Raw genomic sequence first — 24,166 nt, 5'->3', positions numbered from 1 at the left:
ATTTTCAAAATTCATTCAGTACAATCATAAAGTGAAAGTGCGAGCAGTTCTATTTTGCCCACCCAATTTGTTATTGTTTTTTTAAAAATCAGTTTTTTAAAAACATTCATTTGCACAGTATTAACCCTTATAGTAGGTAATCCTACTCGTTAAGTGGGGGGATACCGAGCATGTGACTTTGTAATCATGGAATAAAAAGACTGTATCTTAAGAATTTTTTGAATATATTTGTAAATATTAATTCAATTTCATAATAAATTCCCATACTTTACTGAAATAAAAAAAAAATTATTACTATAATGAACATTATTAAATGAATTTAAGATAAAAGTGTACATAGATTTCATACCCGCAGCAATTTTTATGAGCCCGACTAGAGCAAACTAAGTTAACTCATTACCATTTTTGTCACTTTCAAAACTTAGATTTTTTGAGCATTAAAAACCAAACTACAGCGGCATTATTTAAACTCTCTTAGGATTTTAATACCTTCACATACAATGACTTACCAAACAAGCGCATCGAATCACTGAATTTTTAGTTCTAAGTGTACAATTTAGAGATATAATTAAGTATTTAAAAATCCAAAAATCACTTAGAAAGGTTTCACTGTTCCAAAATCTCTTTATATTATTATAAGAAACAAAATAACAATAAACGTCTAAAATAGAGTGTGTCATCTAATTAGGAAATTGAATAAATTCGTATGTCAAAGCTTAAAGCGTGAAGCTATTTCATCTCTGCTTTCGAATGCTTTTGCACCGTTGTTATTTGGCTTCGTCTATAATGTAAGTTTGTTTTTCTACTAATTTATACTTATGAAAAATTGCTTATAAATTTTTAAACATTTTGAATTAATTGCACACTACTATATGCCTCTGCAACTATAATAGTGAGGTTATTTAAGTAGAGTTGCGAACATAAAAGGGAAGATAAATCACAACCTTGTGGGTAATGAGCTTTCTTAATTCTTGTCAGCCTACCAACGTCAAAATTTAACTGTTTAAAATAAAAGAAAATTGAAGGAATATTGATCACTGTCGAGTACATGAAAGTGGACTGCTCTTCTGTACACCAAAATTTAACAGAAACATGGTGGTAATAAGAACACCGACGACATGAGAATTACACAAAGGCACATGATAAAAACAATCACAAAATAAAAACAGAAAACGGGTGAATTGAAGGATGGTAATAAATACTATTTACAAAATAAAAAAAAAAAGAAAGAAAGAAAAGTAAAAGAAAAAAAAAGAAGAAAGAAAAGGAAAAACAAGGAATACAGAGCGTTTAATTTTCCATAAATTATCATAATAAAGTGCGATTTAATCAGGATAAAACTTTTATATTTAGTCATTTATTTGGTATCAAGTGAAAGGGAAAGGAAACAATGAAGAGTTTATTAGAAAGTTTTATAAGAAAAACATTTTTTTCGTATATTAAGAATAAAGTACAGTAATCATCAAAAAATTCGAATCCAGATTTTGACGAACCTGTTCATTCTAGACCTCCCAGAGTTTGAAAACAAATTTGCGGAAAATGTCAGTATGTCTGCGACAAAGATAACTAAAAAACGCTTTGAGCTAGACTGATGAAGTTTTGTATACGGTTTTTATACCAAATTTCTAGGTTTTTTTAAGAAATTTTGAGCAAACTCCAAATAAATGTTGACCTTTTGTTCGTCTCTACTTTTAGAAATAATGAAATGGATAACTCAAAAACGCTAAAGACTTAAATATATCAAATTTTATATATGATTTTATGACTACAAATATAGTTTAGTGTCAAATGTCTATTTCAATCGGTTGGAAAGAAGCTCTAGTTAAATTAGAAATAAAAAAAACGCTAGAGTTTCATAACAAGTCACTAGGAGATAAAAGCTCAATTTAAATTTTTAGTTGGCAACATCAACACTATTCGGCTGAAATCATTTCAAAACAAAAAGGTTTTCTTTTGATTGATATTTCAATTTTGAAATATTAATAATATTATTTTTTAATAATAAGCATCATGACTTCCAAGACTGTAAGTTAACAAAAAGTTCTCTAATAGTTTACTAACATATCCGAGCATTGCAGGGTTGTTTTTTTTTTCGAAATTTTTTTCATACATCTATCTATGTTACATGAATTTTTATATTTTTTAAAAGTAAAAGTTAGAAATAAAATTTACATTTATATGACTCTACATTTTTCATTTTTTGTTTGTATTAAAAGCATTATTTATTGGTGTTTTTCTCTCTTTTCTTTTGAAAATATATATTGTTGCAAACCGTGTCACACATGGAACTTCAATTCATTAATAAATTTTATTGATTTGTTGTTTAAGCAAATATTTTCTACTTCTTGATATGATAAAAGAAAAATATCAAATTATTTGTAAAATATTGTATTTGTAAAATATGTTATTGCTTAAAGCTGAGTTTGTTATTTGTAGGGATAACAGGGTGTGTCAAATAAATGTTACTTTTAATTTTACTTTTCTTCAGAATTTATAATTACATCTTTTACTGGAAAGAGTTTCAAAAATTACATCGAGACTAAATTTCTTAGTTTGATTGATGAAATTTTGGACTATGAATGGTCCATACATTGCATGAGCTTAATTTAATTTTATTTTTTTACATTTCGTTTTTCTTATTAATTTTTTAAAATTTTGCATAATTTGTATCAGAAATGTTGAATGAATCTCACTGAGTATCAGAGCATTGCATTAATGTAATACTACCCTAATTAAAAAGTTTGAGTTAATTATTTTATTCTGATATTGTTTTAAAGTTCATATGATGTGTTTTATTTTAAATGATTATGATTGATAAAATGTATTTTAATGCTTAAAATTAATTCTAGTACATTCTGTAAGATCAAATATTTTGTATATGTGACATGTGTACATAGGCAGCTGCTCTAATTGAATAGTTTAAAGTTTTTAAATAAATTTACTTTTAAGTTTTTTTCTTTATATATTGGGTTGCATGAGAGGCAATAGGTACTAACTACTACTTTACCAGCCTTTTGAAATCTTGTAGAATGGAGTTGTGGCAATTTATAAGTGAAAAAGTCTTTAAATAGTCTGAAGTAAAATTCTGCATTTCATTTCTTCTGTTGTTTTACAAAAATGAATTAAATGCTTTTCTTTGAATTCTAGTATATAATTTTATTTGTAACATAAATCACTAATTGATATATTAAATAATTCCCTTTTGTTATTTTTTCAGTGTAAGGTATTTGTATGAAATTACATAATCTTGTACTTAGGACCATGTTTCTAGGTAGAACAGTAATCATATTATTTACTGTTATTTTCTGAAAGTTTTTTTCATAATAAATAGAACAAAAACCTTAATTATGCAAACTATTTTAAATTAATGAATTTTTGTTGTGTGTCTTTAAATGGCAGAAGTGTACGTCTTCCTCAAGAACTTTAAATGTGCTTGACTTACAAAAAATATGTCTCCTATTATAATTTTTGTGGAGTTTTATTTAAATAAACATGAGAATTTATTAAAAAGATAATTTTTAAATATTTTTAAAAGCAAAAGTATAATTTAAATAAGGTTTCTACTATTCATTTTGACTGCTATTCATTTTCGCCATTATCACATTTTTATACTGTGAATTCCTAATTTATCATTATTACTCTTCAACACATTGCAATACACTTTTAAATTGATATTGTGGAAAAAAACATTTTTTTTTACAATTATTTATGACTGCCATATGAATTGAACATCTGTCGTATGTTTGAAAGTGAAAATCATCACATTTTGTCACAGTTATGCCATGAAAACTCTCAATATCTGTAACCATCATTTGCTCATTGCAACATTTTTTTTTTTTTTGTTATTTGCCTATATTTTACCTAAAACCAGGCAGCTATATTCTATTGATTGGATGTTACTCTCTAAAGGCAAATCAGATGTTCGTATTTCGTATCTTGTCACTGCCTTGTTGTTGAGGCGGTCGAAAACCAAACAGATACAGAATTTTGACAGTTACTACAGAAAAGAAAGAAACAGAAGTAAAACTAGCTGGTCCAAAGCAAAAATAAAGCTCCTGGAAAAAATCTGCCTCAAATTAAGGCACTCGAAGAATTATCAAACAATTAGTCTATTCTTCTAATTCCACTGATGATATGAGTACAACAGTAGCTTTTATAAGTTGATAGTATTGGAAAAGAGGATTTTTGTTTAAAAAAAGATTACACGACAGAAAAACTAAACATTTTTAGATTTCAGAAGAGATGGTGTTAAATATCTAAAAACATTAAAAATGGAAAACATTTTCTGTATGATAAAGATGCTGTTTATTAAACAAAAAATAACAATATTATGTTCAAATTGCTCAAAAAAAAATGTAATTGCTCCAAAACTACAATATATGTAGCTGACATTTGAAATAAATTTCTTCAAATTATAATATTGAATAACTTATGAAAATAATTGTAATTTATTAATATTTTGGGACATTGCAATTTAAATCATTATATGATAAATAAATGAATTACCTAATTTTCTTACTTTTCTAAAATTTGCATTAATTAGTATCTGTGATTAGAAGCTATTAATAGTGATGGTGTGATATGCAAAAGTGTCAAGTCTGTTTTTTGCACCTGATATTATTTATGAGCTAAATGGTTGATGTACATCAGGAGAGAAAGTTGTATTTAAGTTATCCATAACATTCAAAATGTATCAATAAATTTATACCTTTAGAAAATTTATTGATACTTTAGTACTTTTGTAGCTCTAGAAATAAATATTTAGTAGCTTTACTAATGTATTAATAATAAGGGAGCTTCACTTTTTAAAACCATATAACTGAAGTAAGATAATTTATATTTGTGATACATTCAGTATCTAAATTGAGCACTGATAAGATTTTTCTTTGTATTCATTTTGATGGCCTCTGCAATAAATCACCAAAAAATGTATACTATTAGTAATCATCAAAGCAAAATTTTAGCATATTATGTGTAATGGAGGTCGTTGATTTTTGCATAACTTAAAAATTGCCAAGTAATGCCATTATTTTTGCATTCTTGTCATAATCTGAAAATCAGGAATACAACAAGTTAATAAAATTTTGGTATCTTATATATATTTATATATACATAATGGGCACTGACAATCTTAAACCCTGTTCCAATGACAAGTTCTTTGATGTTTGTCCATTTTACCGACAATTTGTCGGTAAACTAGACAGGCATTGAAGAACCCCAGAAAACTACAAGAGAGGGTCAAGGGGGGAAAGTGTACCCCATCTGAAGAATCATGTGTCATTGGAACGGGGCTTTAGCAAAATCTGAGAAGCATCAGGTAAACCCAGGAACCATAAAAAAAATAAGTACTGATTTTTTTAAGACAAGAAAATAACATTAATATTCATTAATCTTCGGAGCAAGGAACTTAATAATGTCAATGTTATTTAATAATAGGAAATCTGATAATTGTATCAAAAATTAGTAACCTATTCAGCCTTCTTATTTTAGTAATCATATCAACATAATTTTTTGATTATAACTTAAAAATTTTGTATGTCAAGCAATGGATTATCCATATTACACTCATATTAGTTAATGGTAATCAAAGAGAAATTTATTAATTACTTTGATTGAAAATATTTCATTAATTTTTTTCATTTTCAGCTTTATTTAAGACTCTGACAGAAACATTTGTTATTAGGTTTTGCAATCCTCAAAATCTTGTATTTGAGACATTAACCTAATAATCCCACCTCTTATTTATAAGCTTGTTATACACTATCATGTTTTAACCAAATGCATTTCATTGATTATTTAGTTAAGAAATTAGTGTTCATTCTCAAATTCGTGAATAATTTTTTGGCTACTAACTTTTAACCAAATTTTTATGTCAAAGCATCATCAACTTAAATTATATATTTTGCTCTCATTTATTTTCAATAAAGTGCAAGGAATTTAAAAATAATTTATATATATTTTTTTGATATTTTATTATTTTATATAAGTTTAAAGCAAATAAAACTCTTAAGATATTTTCAATAATGGAAAAAAAAATAAAAAAATCCAGAATTAATTTTACTTTATAGTTATTTTATCTTGATTTCAGCATAATTGGTATTACTGCAAACTGTGGTTTTAATTAAACTACTTCTTAACAGGTTAAAAAAAAAAAAAGAATATGGAAAATCATTTCATAAATCAAAATTTTTCTTGACATAGTATACATAATTAAGAAGAAAAAAATATCAGTGATATATTTTCTTTATTTACCTTATAAAAGCTATTTTTAACTATTTGAAAATTATTTATTATTGTTCACACATTTTATTACATTCTGAGTTATTACTTCTGAATAAAATGTAGGTGTATATTTAACCTCTTTTGTATAAAAGTTATGGTCTCTTTTATACTTTTTAATCCTTAATTTTTTTTTATTGTAGGAAAATGAAATGCATGTATCTTTTGAAGATCAACAAAAAATAAACAAATTTGCTCGTCACAATGCAAGATTAGATGATATAATTGAAGAACTTAAATCTAAGGAAGTAAGTATTAAATATTATTTTTAAGTTATAATTATTTGAAAATTGTATAAATTTATATTATTATTTTACTTAAAATCTTTTGACTATTTCAAAGTTTTCAAAATATTTAAGGGAAAAAAATGTTAGCATCTTTTGAAGCAATAATTGATTAAGTATTGTTAATAAATATATGTCATATAGAGGTTAAAAATTTAGTATCATGTCAAGTAAATAAAAGATTTTAAACTAAAGTATAAATGTGGTACTTTTCCGTTAGCCGGGCGCAAGAGAAAAATCGTCAAATAATGTAGAATTCGGCCAAATTCACGTTTGGTTCACAATTGGCAACATTTGCGTTTGGCTAACGGAAAAGTACCATAAATGTTATTTCTTGTAACAAAATAGTTCTGAAAATATTCCATTTATGAAAAATACTATTTTGTTTATTTGCTTGTTTGTAATATTAATGTTTCAAAGTTAATAATTTAACATTTAAATCAAACTATTCAAATTAAAAAAATTATGTTCTTTATATTATTAATAAGAATCTCATCTATTGTACAATTGCTCCTTATGTTCTTTCTTAAATTATTCCATTGATCTTTTTAATGCTTTTTTGTTGTAATGTTTGTGAATGAATCTAAATACTTCTACAATACAATGAATTTTTATTTTTGTTTCACTATTTCACTTACAATCGTGAGGTAATTTCTAAATTTACCAGATGCAAGGAAGTTGATTTCATTCCTTGTAACTATCTATATTAAGATTTTGAATTAGCAAATTTAAATATATATAAAGCAATGTAAATAGTAAAGCATTTTTTTTTATGATAAAAATTTGCAAAGTGTTAGAATGTTTTAATTTTGTTTTTGTCTAACTGTATTATTATAATCTTCAAAAATGGGAAATTTTGGAAATAATTTCAAAATCATAGAATTTGTTACGTAGAAGTAATTAAATAATTCAATTCTTGCATTAAAAAAAAATTAACATGTTGTGATAATTATTTCACTCTGTAAAGAAATGTTTTTTTTTTATTGTTTGAAATTCTATTGCTGTATTAATTATCTTTGCATTACTTTTTGGCAATTTTCAGTGGGATGTGATTTGTTTTTTTTTTAAAATTAGTATCTGCAGTTTTCTTAAAAATGTTTTTGCAATACAGGTAATAAGGCTGCAGTTTTCTTAAAAATGTTTTTGCAATACAGGTAATAAGGCTTCAAATATATATAAAATAATTAGTATGTTAATTCATGCAGTAGATTAGCTCTAAACATTTTAAATTTTTATATTTTAATAATAATAATAAAATTTTCAATAATATTATTAATAATAATACATAATGTTTGCTTTCATGAAAAAAATAGGAAACATGCATGTAAAATTACTGATGCAAATATTTTATTTGCACATTTTTGTTTTGATCAGTCAGGAATTAATCTGGAAAGAAGTGAAACAACTGCTAGAAATTTTGAACATTAAAGAAAAAGTTGATCATATATATGAATATATTTATTTTATTTTCACCATCTTTTCTCATGAACTTTATCTTTTTTTTAGTTATTTTGATTTCACTTTTAATAGTTTTTGTTTCCTTACATTGAATAGTGATTGTCATTTCTGATAATTTGAAATTGTAGAACATAGATAAAAATGAAAGAAAATACACATTCTGGCAAGACCGGTTAGCTCAAAAATTAAAATGTATCTACTGTTGAAATATGAAAAATTTTGATGTCAGTAGAATAATGTTATGCATACTTTGCATTGACTTTATTATTGTTAAAGAAGATTGGCGCAGTCACTAACTGTATAAAAATTAAAAAAAAAGAAAAAAAAAAGCAATAATCAATTATTTTTCTCAATCTGATCATCATCTGTAGTAACAGTAACAGGAAATCTTACTTTTGCATTAATTAATGTCCCTCTTTGTAATAGAATTTCAAATGCAGAATCCCATATTTTGGTTGTTACCCCAGGACATAATTTGCATTCGTTTGTCAGCAGACATTGCTTCATGTCCTTAAAAAAAGTATTCTGACTGTAGTCAAGTTTCTTAAAGCACATATATATGGCATACTGCCATAGTTGTCAACACAGTTGTGCTAATTACTTCTTAGACATTAATCTCAAATATTTTATAAAAAAACCAAAAACATGAACTGCAGTTAATAAATCTGTTTCTACATTTTTAAAGTTAAAATTATTTTGTTGTTGAAGCAAAATTATATATTAGATAGTATACAAAAATTTTTAAGCATATTTCACTGAAAAAGTTTCAAAATTGTTCTTATACAAATACATTAATAATGTATACAATATCCCTTTTGCATTGAAGTAATGATGAAAAAATATTTTTAGAAAAAAAAAAAGGGGGGGGGATTAGTGAATCATGAGAAACATTAACTTCCTGGTGAAGAAACAGCCTCTAGAAAGCCAAGTAATAAATAAGAGTAAAGCTAATTTATTATTATTCCTCTAATAAAAAAGATGGGAAAAAAGCTTATAAGGTCAGTTAATTTTAATTTTGTTAATTTCTAGAAAAAATTTGTAAATGATCAACTTATTTGCTTGAAAACAAGAAAGCAAGAGTTTAATTGAAGGTTAAAAAAAAATCTTTAAATTATTTATCATTAAGTAGAAAATGCACTTATCAAAAATAATTTTTAATGTTACAAAAAGCATTTTTTTTTCAACACACTTTGAAAAATTTATAAACCGTAAAAGTTTCATTAAATTAAGATGAAATTACAAACAATAATAATATGAATCGTTGACAACCAGCTGGTTCTTTAGGATCAGTGGTTGTTAAAATTTTCAGTTATCTTATTTGATCTTAATAGTACTTTCAGGAAAATATTTTTAAGTTTCAAATTTTGATAGATATATAATTCATGCTATTTTAGAGGCATTCTGTACATTTTATTATGTATATTCCTAATTTTCTGTATGGACTGTGGCATTTCTTGCCTTTTCACAATATAATCTAATTTCTAACTTGAAATAATTTAAAACTTAGTATTTTTTTCATTTTAATAGTATTTTAAGTATAAATTTAAATATTTTACAAATTCTTTTCTGAATTAAGTAAATATGTTACTTACTTTTCCGAAATCTGCTTTTCCAATAATGATTCATGTTATGGACAGAAGTTTAATTTCACTATTTTGCACATTTTAATTGTTTTTGTACTAATATCAGTAGTAATTCGAATTGTTAAACAATGGGGAAAAATATTTAAGGCTTTAATAATAACTTTTATCAACATTTTAAGCATTCTTTAAGAATTCTCATATTTTTTATATTATTGTTTATGATGCATTTAATATCCGTTCAAAATTTTTACTTGTTGGGAAATATAGCTATATTTTATTTGAAATATTATCTAATACAATTTTTTGAAAATGTATTTAATATAGAAGGAAAAACTTAAGTGTCAAAAAAATTGATGTCATTGAAAAGATAACTTTTTGAATTTAAAGATAATGCAAAAATCATTTTGTGTCAAGATGGGGAAGGGGTATTATATTCTGTATGCCAATCGTAGGAATTTCTATAGTGACCAAATATTAGAGTAACTATGGTTGTTTTTAAAGTTAAATATGATAAGCAAGGCACCCCCCCCAAAAAAAAAACAACATGGGGTACTATTTACTATTTCTATTGAACTTAGCTTCTAACCAATAATGATGCTAAGAGGTGAAAAAAAAAAAAATGTATCATGCCCTGGGTAACACTTTCTTTCATTGTAACATTGCATACTTAGTAATAATATTTCTTTTTTAAAATATAATTGTGTTTACATCATTTTTTCTATGTTATTAACAGATTTTTAAGGCATGTCACATTTTATTGCTGCTTTTTAATAAAATGCTTTATTTATCTGCCTTTATTAGTTTCACCATTAATTCTTTATTCCTTAAAAAAATATTGTGAATCCTGTGTATTAAATGCTAGTATGGCATGGAACTATGAAGATGAGTATTGACATCCTTCTCATCTAACTGCTTTTTAATATATGGATGTCATCATGTATTATTTTCAAACACGGGTGTAAATTAACTATGAAATTCTTTGACTTACTTACTACTTGAAAATAAGCACTAAATAAAAATAAACTAATTAGTAAATTAACTTATGAACAAATAAAAATGACTAATTAAATATTATTATTTCCATATATTATTATTTTTAAGCAGTGTGAACTGCTTAGTGGGAAAAGCTCTCTGGAAAGGAACTTGTAAATACTGGTCATATGTAAATAAGTTTTTCATTGAAAAGTTTGCTTTTTGTGATTGTCTTAGTTTCATATTCTTTAAGAGGAGAGGAACTAAAATAAGGACATCATAACATATAGTTTCTTTATTATTAAAAAAATTATCACATCAAAAATATGAAGAAAATATGGTAAGCATAAAATAAGAAATTTGAAAGCATAGTAAGGAAAAAGTATTAAAAAAAATCAAAATAATTCAATAGAACCATCTCTAAGCATTATAGCTCTAAGTCAGAGTGTGCCCAGATGATAGAAATTAAATCTGCAATTTTTAAAATTCTAAAATCATAATTTTTCTTAAGAAAAATAAAATGATTTCTATATGATTAGTCAAATATGTATACCCAGATCATTTTTTTTTTTTTTTGCACCCATTAATTTTATGGATATCTGATTATGGAAGGAATTAATTTAGATGTTTTTGTTTTAAAATCATGCTTAAAGATGTGATGTTTTATTTTTTATTTATCTTATGATTTATAATTTCAGAATGAATTACAAGCTTTAGAGGATGCAGAAGCAGACCTTATGCTTTCAATGGACAAAGATAAAGTTCCATATCCTTTTTATAAATGTGTACTTTCATGTACGAATCTGTTACTTTGTACTTTCGGAACTCTATATAAAATATAAACCAATATGAAAAATTAGCTATAATTAGGTTAGTTATAGTTTTAAAAGTTATTTTTTCTATCTATTTAACATTACATTTATTTGAACTCTGTACTTGTTTTGGATTTCAGAAGACTTTGAAATGTTAAATTACTAGAACATAATAAAATTTGAAAACCAATATATCAAGTGTAAAAAAAATTATTTTGATTAAGAATTTCTTCATTTGAAAAAAAATGAATATTTAATTTTCAGTTATATATATTTTTTCAGTGATTTATTGCAAGACATAGTTCCCAACAATTTTGTTCTATTTTCTTGCAGAATTCTTTATTGAATTATATTAACTTTCTAAGGGACAAAATCTATTCTCCTTCCCCCTAAGTGAGCTAAATAACAGATAATTAATTATATCATTTCTTAAAATTTTTTGCATATTTATAAGGTTTCAAACATTAAAATGTACACTTTATGAATGGTAAATGCTGATTTCTCTGAATTTAAAGCTAGTCAATTAAAATATTTAGTTATATATATGGTTAGTTTGGATTGATATAAAAATAAAATATTTTCAGACTAAATAATTATTAAGTGCTTTCCTCTTATATTTTAAAATCAATTTATATTAACAAATATTTCTAAAAATTACTATGCATATTTGTATATTTTTGATAGATTTTGAACTATTTACCAGAGTTGAGTCTCAACTCTCACCCTTCCCCCTTTTTTTTTTATTAAGATATATAATAATAAGATATGTTGTGTTTTTACTTTTAGAGTAAAGAGCATTGTGATGTATATTAATTTATTTGAGAGTGCTTTTAATACTTTTTTTGATTATAGAAAGTTTAAATTATTTTTGAGAATATGATCAAATCAAAATTTTACTTGGGATTCATAAATTATAATGCATAGAAGAAATTATGTAGATTTTCCATATGTGATTGTGGTGGTTATTTGTTTATTTTACCATTAACTGCAGTATGTACTTAGAAGCTAAAATTTTCAATATATATGTTCTTTTAAAAATGTAGTGTAGACATTGAATGAAATAGAAGTTTCATTAATTTTTTTCTGTTAATGTAATTTCTTTGTATAGTATAAAATAGGGACCTTTTTTTTTACGTGCATTTGTTTTAAATAATTAATTTTAAGAATTGCTGGATAGATCAAAATGTAATTGTCATATTTTTGTACAAGTTTACATTAGGGTGCTATCAAAACTTCATATAGAGTTTTTCATTATGTATTTATAATACTTTTAGTAGTCAGGTATTTAATTATTCATATCTTGCAAATCCAAAATTAAATATTTTTTGTCTTTTTCTTATGTTGTCATATTTAATTCCATTTCATTCTGATACTAAGTAAACAAGTTGCCAGCTTAAAAAAAAACTTTTATATTTTATAAATTCATTTTATTGTTTGTACGACATTATATCGTTCTGCTTAGTCATGTATTGCTTTAATTTTTTCATTCTTTTTCAAAGTGCGCATAATTTTCTTTTAAAATACAATTAGATGCCAGATTACTTTAAGTTCATTTTCATATTGTGTTCATTCATGTATACAAACTCATTCATTTAGTTTAGTAAATCATTCTTTTCTTTTTAAGGATATCATTTTATTCATGGTAAAAAAAAAACATATGCATGTTTTTGAACCAATAGTTTTAAAATAAATTTCATTCAACTTTAAACTTTATAAATGAAGGTATAAAAGGAAGGTATATAAATGAAAGTAAAAAAGATTTTCTATATGTTTAAGAACAAGGGAATTTTTATTAAACTTATGATAAAGAAAGCATCTTAATAATTAACAGAAATATTTAATTTTCTGTACTTTTTGTACACTTTAATTAACAGAAAAAGCTTTAGATTATTATTTAGTGAAGGGGGGGGGGGAGAAATTGGGGATATGGGAATTTTGAAGAAGGAAGATTCTTTTTAAGTGATTTCAAGCTAAAATCTGCAGTTTTACTTGACTTCTATAGAATTATTATTTTTATTTCTTTTATTATCAATAAATATTAGATGACTGAATTGGATAGAATCATGTTATGGTCAATTAAGAGATAATAATGGTGACAGATTTTTTTCTAAAAATTAGATTATAAAATCATAATTTAATCATTTACTTCACAGTGCTTGGACCAGATTGCTAGTTAAAGTAAAAATTGTGCTAGTGCAAATCTTGCTTCCAGTTACAAAAAAGTTAATGAGCAATTGTAAAAATGAAAAAAAAAAAAAAAAAGAGTTATTTGTGTTTTGTGATAAAAGATTTGAGATTTGTGTTGTTTAAATCTGTGCAGCATCCTCATAAAAGTTAAATTTTTTACTGTAATTTTCATTTAATTTCAATAAAAAATTTATGCATTCCAAATATGTGAATGAAATAGATTTAAAAGTGGAATTAAATATTTCTTTATTATTTACGAAAATAGAAACAAATAAAAGCTTGACATTTTACTATACTTGAGTGAAACTAGTTAAAATATAATTAAATGTTTCTATTAATTTCAACTTCTTTGTATCAAGCATTATGCTTACCAACTCAGGAAAAATATATAGAGACAACATTAATTTTGTAAATTTATATAATTAACATAAGGATATGTGAATATATCCCAATTTTTGACTTTCCTGTGTTATCACTCACATACTTTGGATAGATTAATTTACCAGCTTATTACTGCACTTGAACAATGCGTGTAGTAGAGCAAATATTATGCATATAAATAAATAAAAATATATATTTTCTACTAAGTTAATGCCTGCACATAGTTATTTACTTTTATAAATTTAAAAAAAATGTCTTATAAATAAGCTTTTATGATGACATATATGTTGCTTGCATATAATGTAACTAAGAGCTGTCATTTAGAAATTCTGGTATTTATATTCTATTCTATGATTTGATAATAACTGATTATTATTGATAATTTGTTTTCTTTTGCAATTAGTTTTTTCTTAACTGAATTTTACATATAGAATAGGTGATGTATTTGCTTTTATATCAATTGATGAAGCCCAACAGATGCTTGATGAAAAGAAAGAAAATGTTAATCTTGAAGCAAAAGCTTTACGTGATCAACAAGAATCTATTAAACAGATGATGTCTGATCTTAAAGTTCAGTTATATGCAAAATTTGGCAACAACATCAATTTGGAACCAGAATAAGTAAGCAACAATTGTTTAGAAATTATTGCATAAATCATTTTTAAAGCAAAGAAAATGTAATGCTTTTTGTTAGTGTAATTGGTGCCAGTGAATGATCGATTTAAAAATTTATTAGTGGCAAATATTTTTAGAGTGTGAGAGTATTAATAGTAAATTTTTTTGATAATTTTATTTTAAACTATGAAGCTGATTAATTGCATATTGGAAATTGTGTGTACTAGCACGGTTTCAAAATTGATAAAGTATGTTAGTTGAGACAACTACATTTTAATAAATAACATTGTAATATAGTATACTCTTGTATTTGTTTTTATATGTTGTGCTGGTCATAGTTTACAGTTTATAATAACATTGTACTGTTTATTGTAAAACGTTGTTCATAAATGTCTTAAATTTCTTTAGTATGTGAAAAATAGAAGAACCACCTTCAGATTTTTGTTGTATAAATAATAAGATTCTAATGCATTCATCTTAACTGTTCATCATCCATCAGAATAAATTAAAACATTGTTTAAATTGAGAGTTATATAATAAGGTAGGCGAGTGTTGTACAACAACAACAAAATCATACAACCAAGTTTAATAATTTAACATAATTTATTAGCATATACAGGATGAGTTTGACCTAATCTGTCAAATGAAAGTGGCTGATAAAAGAGCCCATATGGATCATAAGCTACTACAGCAACTGTGGTCTATTTCTTACAGTTTGCTAGGTATGGCTGATAAAATATTTATGCTGTCAATAAAAGAAAAATTTTAATTGAAAACATAATTCCCTCTGTTTTTAAAAATGCTTGAAAACTCTCTGACTTTTATTTTGTTGTACTTAGAAAAACTCAGAAAAATTCTTGTTTTTTTTTGTTAGGTTTTTGGAAAATTAGTTGAATAAAAATTCATTCATTTTGCAAATGGGGGAAAAAATCCTATTCTAAAAATGTTGCCATACAATTTCAGATGGTATTATGGTCAATTTTTAGGAAAGAAATAGTGAAAATTAAATTTGAAATTAATATTTTGGCTTAATTATATAATCAGAATATATTTTTTTAGTGACTATTAAACTTAGAATCATTACTTTGTACCAGTTTTCAAAATTCGGTTCCTGCAAAATAATATTTTTCCTTTGTCAAATTTTATTTTCACTTTTTTCTGATAGTCCACCATTATTAAGTAGCTTAAAATAGTAGAATAATATTTTTTGAGTTGGATTTTGTTTGTAGTCTGAATTTCAATGGGTAAAAAATATAGTCATTTTTTCTTATAGTCCTTTTCGATGACAACTTTTTTCCAATTAAGTTGAATTTTTCAAAAAGTGATGCAAATATCAATCCAAAGTTTTTATTGAGCACTTCCACCTGTTTCATGCATTTGTAAATAGAATTACAAAATTTTCACTCAAATTAAAATTATTCTTAATTTATTTTTTAACTGGTATAATTAAGCTATCTTAATTTTCAACAGCTTATTGTATAGAACTTTTTAATATATACGACTTTTTAAATTAAGTGTTTTCTCCTGAATTAATAGTCTTTTATTTACTCGCAAGAAACCAATGTCCTGATATTTCCACTCCATCCTCATCTGATAACATATTCACATCCAAACTTAGAGGCCTATTTTCTAGAGCCAACTCAACAATTTAAGCCAATAAAATGAATGCTATTTTTTTCACATTTTGGTACTTTTCATAATTGTTCGATTGAACTATTGGTTTTCCTATGAGAATTTCACCAACAAAAAATGAGTGCTGATATGGAAGAGTTGTCAATCTGTAATCTTGCATCTGTTGAGTTTGATGGAGAAAGAAAAGTGGAACATCAAGTAGGGTTACCATACAAGGAAAAAATTTTCACTAATTCCAGCAGTTTAAGATAATATTATTATGTAATAATATTATTATTAAGATAATATTATTATGTTATATATTAAGATATATATTATTGTGCCTTCACAATGCTTAAATGCAGAACTGAAATGTTTCATTTGTAGAGAGAGTTATTATTTGTATAGCTCTTGTAAGGATTCATTTGCATATTTGGCACTGTTTCATACGTTTAGGATATTCTGTTTAATAGTTTGTTTCTATTTAATGCTTGATGAACATTCAATAAATTCTTGAAACAAAATAAACAATTTTATGCTTTACTTTGAATGAAAAAAGAAACAAATAAGGAGACTGAAATTAGATATGATGCTTCAATTTTAATTAGTTGTTCCACAGCTGAAGATATTTTATGAAACTTACTTGTTCTATGGAAATATTGGATTCGAAGATTTTACTTATCTTAATGGATAATCCTTTAGTAAATCAGAAAAATTTTGTCTTATTGAATGATGAAATGCAAAAATAATTTACAAGTTTGTTAATAAATGTAGGTATCCAGTATAAGTCTTTGAACCTCTTTTTATCTAATATGTAAGATTTATTCAAAAGTTCCTCCTGTGAGAAGCAAAAATTATATTTCTTATTTTGGGAAAATGGGAAACTTCAAGAATTTTTGGAGAACCAGGGGTTTAGAAAATGCAGTTGCTTCTAATCAAGTAATCAAAATAAGGAGCAATTTAGTATTATATGTTAAAGAGGACACATTTATAACAACAAAATCTAAATCATATAAAATTATTGCTAAATGCAATAAAGATCTTCGCTATCAAAAATTTTTTCTTGTCATTCACAAAAATTATTCAACTATTTTACCATTCTTCTACCTTCATCTACTTTTATCCAGGATATAAAAAGATGGTTACCGGCTATTTGAAAACTTTCATTATTACGAAGAATGTTTTCTTGTGTTGTCTAAAATCTGTGATTAGCATTTTTTTTTTTCCTTTTAATTTTTCAACTAAAGAGTCGTATGCTAATTTCAGAAAAGTTAGTGCTAGATTCTTATGTACAAATTATAAAAAAAGTTTTCTAATAAAAAAATTAAGAGGATAGTCAGTAAATTTGAAATATGAATTACATAATTTAATATGTATCTTTATTTGTGAAGTTATGGATAAGTTTCCTCTCAACTTTATGTTTGCTAGATGTATGGCTATTTAAATCTGAGGAGAAAACCTTTAACGAGTTGGAAGTTTTTATTTCTGTTTTTGTAAATTGCAAGTGCTGAAAAGCAGCAGAATGTTAATTCTATTTTAATAGGATTGAACAGAATGTTTGAATGATTTGGTTTGGAATTCAATAAAATATGAGGAGTCTGAAATATCTGAAAAATTGAATTGACAGGTTTTCATGAAAAAATTGGAAAGGTCATATGTAGTATAAAAAATTATGGGGAGTAATTAAGATTCTGATTATGTAAACCAATGATCTGATCATAGTTAAAAGATAATTTTGTTATAAGAAAAACAAGTTTTCTACTCCTATTATCTGAATTTATAAGTCTTTAAAAACATTTCAAAATATGACTCTAAATTTTGAAATTTGATAGTAAACACCATTCAAGATGCATGTTTCACAAATTAATTTCCACTGGAATTGTGCATTTCCAAAAAAAGATCTTTTTATACCTTCCTTTTAAAATAAAGCAAACTTCTTATATTAAATAAATTTACAATTTTTATAATGGTTTGGAGATAAAATAAAAAAATGCTTTTTTTAAGTGATTTTGCAGTGATTAATTTTCTTTTAAAGACTGCTTTTAATGGAAGCATATCTTTTTTTAAAAAAATGAAAAAATTGCCTTGTTGATAAAGGCTTGTTTATTAAATTTTTTTTATCAAACTAAATATCATTACCCTAAATGAATGCCCATTTTGAAAATGAGTTTGTAATAATTAGTTTGCTTCATAATCATATCTGGTTCCATTACATTTTGCATAATATAACAAAAGATCTTTTGTTTCCTATCTATATTTCCAGTAATAAGGAAAACAAAACAACCAAAAACAGCTCCAACCATTGGCTTAATTTTGCTAATTTTTATTTCATATGAAAGTTTGTGATCTACAAATACATCAGTGGTTACATGTCTTTTAATAAAACCCATTTTTGAAAGAAATTTTGCATATGCTACTTCGCTGTACATTCTATGAATGAAAAGGCTGGTAGAATTCTTCAGTGCCAACATCAAATTTTCGTTTCATGTGAAAACTTACTGCCTAGAGATACAATGGCCATCTGGTCTCATTACCCTTCAATTTCAAGAGATTTTCCCAAAGAAAACTTTGACATCTCCTTAGCTCAAGAACTCTTAATGGTTTCATTAATTTTTATTTGCCAGTTTTACTATTTTGCAAGAATTTTCGATCATTAGAATGCACTATGTTTATTGTACTAAAATACTACTTCTTTTTGTTGTGATAAGATATAGTTCATCAAAGTTGATTGATTGAGTTTTACTATTTTGCTAGCAAATTTAATCATTAGAATGAACTATGTTTATTGTACTAGTATAATTTAAAATACTACCTCCTTTTGGTATGATAAGATGTAGTTCATCAAAGTTGACTGACATGACTAAGTTAATATTTCTATTATAATGGGAGAACAGCTAATTCTTGAAGACTGTTATTGCTATTGAATATATTGAAGAAGCCTTAATCATTAAAAAAAAATCTTTCATTGGCAATATAATAACTCAGTTTGGAGTCATTTTTGCTTGTAAAAAATCAGCATGCAGTATAAATATTTGATATTGAGATTTTAGCATTTTGTTTAATTATGTGTGTTATTATAGTAGTTAGAATATTATACTTGAAAATCTTCACTGCATTTTAGGAAATGATACATGGGAACCGTGCAAATAACCTTATTCATGATTAATATCAGCATTTTATTATTTGTATTTTCTTAATATTTGAAAAGAGAATTAAAATGTTTCTAAAAAGTTACCAGTATAAGAATTACCTTATTTATATATTAGTTTATTTTTATTTTTATTTGAACCAGAACAAAATGATGATTAGCATTAGGCTGATATTTGATCTGTTGTATTCATAAATGATCTGTGATTTTTTTTCTGCGAGTATTTGTAATGCATATAAATATCTAAAAGTAATATTACATGAAAGATAGGGCTGGGAAATAAATATACTATTAAGTAAAAAGTTTATTCTGCAAATTTGGCATTTAAAAAATTTATTTACTTTTTTTTTTTTTTTTTCGCGTGTGTGTGTGTGTGTGTGATGGTGAATGTGATAAATTTAAAATCATTTCTTTTCCTTCACATTTTTCTTTCCCAAATAATTTGAATTATTATTATATGAACTATTATAAATCAGTGATATATTCAATGTTATAGTTTCCATATTTCTTAATATTAAATCTATTTACTAACTAAAACATGAGAAAAAAAATGTAGCATTTACTGAAAATCTTTGCTTTCAGAATAAATTATTTGATGCACTTAATGGATCCTTAACTTTCTAAGTAACCTAACCATCTTTTTATGTTTTTCCTTCTCTAGTCGAACACCAGATTAGTTATATTTATTTGTATATTTTCATAATATTTTACTTATAAAAATTATTGAAGTTCCAAAGTTACAGAAATTATAGTTTGCTTACTTAAACTTGTTAGCCAATCATGTGTTTGAGTAAAAGCAAACAAGAAACAATTCAATGTATTTTATTTAACTCAAAATCGAAGAGTAATTGTCTGATAAATAAGGCACTAGGTATTAATGAGTTAAGCACTCATTTATAAGATCTTTAAGTTTTTAGATTGAAAACAAGGTCTTCTTGAATAATTAAGGTACTTAACTGACTTCTATTCATTTTTATTCAAATTAAATAGCAATACAATTTGAATTCCGAATAATATTTAAATAACAAAATTATTTTAATGTGAATATAAATCAAATTGGTTCCTTTAATGAGTGTGGCAACACTATTCCAAATAAAGACTTGAAAATTTAATAAAAGTATGTACATTTTACCTATATTTTGTTAATTTTTATTTTTTAAAAAATTATTTGTAATGAATTAAACAAATAATGTTTTTAAAAAAAGAGATAAATGATTTCTTAAACAAACATGATTATAATACTTTGACAAATTCTTATTTTCAAATGCTCAGTTTTTAATCCTATGAACTGCAATTTATTTTCAATCAACACTGCTTAGGCCAACAATTAATTTTTTTTTAATTTTTAGAAGAGGGAATGATATAGAAAGGTAAAAGATTTTTTTTTTTTTTTTTTTTCATAAATGAAAATTTTTATAGAAAACGTGAATTCTGAATAATTTCTAGCAAATGCAGCTTGCCATTGTCAATTTGCTCAAGAAAACTCATGATGAGTTGGAACTCTTTATTTCAGTTCAAGCAGTTAAAGCAACTTCATGAGAGTGGGTTTTGAATGCTATTCAAATTTTTTATAATAATTTATTGGTGAAATTTCCTTTTGTTTTTTAAAAAATAATGAAATGCTGACAAATAATTTTATTATATGCATCATTTATAATCATCTGCAATTTTTTGTATATTCTTTGATAACAATGGTTCATTTTTGTGTCAAGCATCATTTGTAATTGCAATCTTATACCAAAGTTAAATTTGCTGCTCCAGGAGAACTTATCATGGAGTTCTTGCTCTTCCTTTTTTTAAACTTTATCTTTATTCTTAAAGTTTTCAATAATTTGGATGTCAGTTTTTATTTTTTAACCAAATTTAAAAAAATACATATCTAACATCATAAGTTTAAAGCTAAACATCATTGATCCTGTGAGCATCCCCAAATCTCAAATTCGCAATGAGAATCGCAAAAAGACCATTCTCTTATGGAATGAGCTGTACCAGAATTCGTCAACTGTCTCTTTAACTAAATTATTTTTCCCACAATTTCTCAAAGGTTAAATAACAAGCATTTCTTCAGTGATTTTCACTTAACAAAATTTCTTACTGGCCACTGTAATTTCAATTACTATCTCAAGAAATTTGGATTATCAGACACTGATCTGTCCTCCTGCAGCGTGAGTGGAGTTCAAAACGTCGAATACTTGCTTTTTGACTGCTCCAAACTTACTGAAGGGAGAAGGAATTCTATTGTGGATCTCGATGCCTGTAATTTTAAGTTTCCACCTCCGCTTCATGTTTTGGTCGACCACAAAATGGCTTTTTTCTCATTCTGTAAATTTATTGTCTTTGCTGCTTCAATTTTTAATTAGTCTTATTGTTTATTTTTTTCCTGTTGTTTTTATACTTATTTTTATCTGTTTTTATCTCTGTATGTAGTTGTTTCTACTTCTGTAAGCCTTGTGCTATACTTTGTGGTGCGCAAGTATTGCTTTATTATTAATAATAATAATAAAAAAAAAACATTATAAGTTCATTTACAAATTTTTAGGGGGATATCTAAATTCTAGCAGGATGCAGAAGTACTTAAAGAAATTTATTAGCACAAATTATTAGTATTATATATGTGCTTCCTCGTCTATATGTCTATTTATGATAAACGATATCATAAATTTGAAAGCCACTTTCACTTTTCATTATTTAGTTATTTTAATTTCATTGTTTTTGTTTCATTTCATTTGTTGTTTTAATTTCATTTACTTATAGCTAATTTATTCATATCTTTTACAAATATCGATTTTATTTTTACTAATTTATTTATTTTTATTTTAGGTTCATTTTTAGAGATTTATCTCACTTGTGTTACAGCAGAACAAAGAAGAATATTTATGTTTGAAGAGCTTTTTTATATTTACATGCTTTGAGTGTCCACAATCTGTTATATTTATACTAAAAACGTGCATGTTATTCTTTTGTTCTGATGCTGTTAATTTGTGTGAAGAGTTAAATAAAAAAAATAACCAAACATAATTGCGAGTTTTATTATATTTGTTTAAATTGACTGTCTCAAAAAAAATCTCAAAATAAATAATTTCTTTAGAAGCATTGCAAATCTCATTTTACTTTCAAAGATTGTAATTGAATTTGATATATTTTAAGTATACATATAAGAATAACACATATATACAGGATTTCCACTTTAATCATAGCCCAATAACTGATATTTATACTGTTAATGTTAGGCATGCACTTATAATTACAAAAATGATTTAAATGATATGTAGAATAATATTTTATATTTTTGTGTCAATAAATACTATATTGAAAAATTGCAATGTGAATTTTATACATTTCTCTAGTTTCTTAGTCATATTTTTGAAATTGTTTTTGGCATACTAAGATTTTTAATTAAAAAAATTTCCTTCTTTATTTGGGTCTCACCGAATTTTAAAGTTTTGAATTTCATTATTTTAAACCAATGAATGACTGCTTCAAGGAAATGTTGTGTATTGATTGGTATATTAATTCTTAAATTATTATTATTTTTAAAAAAATATTACTGATAAGCCAATGAACTGTTTAAAAATGTAGATATTAAGATGTTTTCATAGACATAAGCAACATAAAATATAATTCTGCATATAATTTAAAACGTTTTTTACAGTTAGGAATTTACATCCATCTCTATTGTCTTAGAAATGTGAAAATGGGTAGTGATTAAATGCAGTAATGATTTACCTTGGCCTTTCATAGTTAGATGATTTTACATTTACAACAGTTAGTAGTTAGGTAAATTTTTTTTTGAAAAAAGGTGCTATTGTAAAGAGGGAATATTGCTATTTCAAGTATAGTCTAGTAGATTTTTTTTTTTTTTCAGATTGAGTGCAGTTTTAAATAAATTTTAAGATATTTTTTTACAGTATCTTTTTTATTTCTGATAGGTTTTTGTGTGAGTATTATTTTGTATAAATCTTTTTCATTAAAATTTCAAGTATAGTTGCAATATAAAGTAGCTATAGTAAACAGTTATGTAATATTTAATAGTCATATTGAATGTAAACTGCCTCTTTTTTTAATATTTCCATTTTTTAAATGATACATAAATGCTGTATTTTAACAAACCATCTTTGGTGATTAGCTATTTTGCTTGGAATATTGATTGTAATTAATTTCAATTAAGGCTGCTATGCTTAAATTTGGTTTAGTTCCCTCAACAAAATGTTTTTGAGGATCAATTTGTGATAGACATTCAAAGTGTTATTTTAGTACCTGACACCTGTTCTGTATACACATTAACTTTCCGAATGAAGTTAAATGAAATATCGTATTGCATGCAAATGCCAATGTCTTCTGATATCTAATTGCACTTTATGCTCTCACAATGATTTTATCTTGTTTCTCATATGACACATAGTTGATTCAAACATTAACATGATGTGGTATATTTTGTTTGATTTACTGTTAATCAAATAGTACTTTAAATTATTAGAAACAAGCTAATAAAAATATTTCAGAATAGCTGTTGTGAAGTTAGCATTTAATATTTTAGAAAGGTCTGCTTATAGATTCTGTGAAAAATTTGCTGAAAGAAATTTGAAAGTAAAAACTTTTTACAGTATTGTAAAAAAAAGTGGAAAAAAAAAAGAGAAAGCAGATCCCTTTTTTATAAGCTTTCAACACTGAAAGAAAAATGCTTGATTAAATATTGGTGAAAACAATGAAAATGGTTTAAATTTTCAAAGCAAAAATAAAAAAATATTTTCTGAATTATTCTGTAAGCATACCTTTAAAAATAGTGGAAAATCAGGAAAAATTGCACAATAATTAAATTGGTGATTACAGTAGCAG

The 24,166-nt window shown here is 25.0% G+C and overlaps 1 protein-coding gene across 1 annotated transcript; it reads left to right on the top strand.

The window, feature by feature from the left end:
- Window positions 1-1,908: 1,908 nt before the first annotated feature.
- Window positions 1,909-22,348, top strand: LOC129972266 (prefoldin subunit 4-like). Its single transcript, XM_056086333.1, has 5 exons — window positions 1,909-2,025; window positions 6,423-6,527; window positions 11,275-11,346; window positions 14,386-14,577; window positions 22,151-22,348. Exons 1-4 carry the CDS (start codon window positions 2,011-2,013, stop codon window positions 14,575-14,577), a joined length of 384 nt encoding a protein of 127 aa, XP_055942308.1. The 5' UTR covers window positions 1,909-2,010; the 3' UTR covers window positions 22,151-22,348.
- Window positions 22,349-24,166: the final 1,818 nt, after the last annotated feature.

Source organism: Argiope bruennichi, chromosome 6 (genome assembly GCF_947563725.1).
Source record: "Argiope bruennichi chromosome 6, qqArgBrue1.1, whole genome shotgun sequence".
Taxonomy (NCBI): Eukaryota; Metazoa; Arthropoda; class Arachnida; order Araneae; family Araneidae; genus Argiope; species Argiope bruennichi.
The sequence above is the reverse complement of the archived record's forward strand: the minus strand, read 5'-3'. Positions and strand labels throughout refer to the sequence as shown.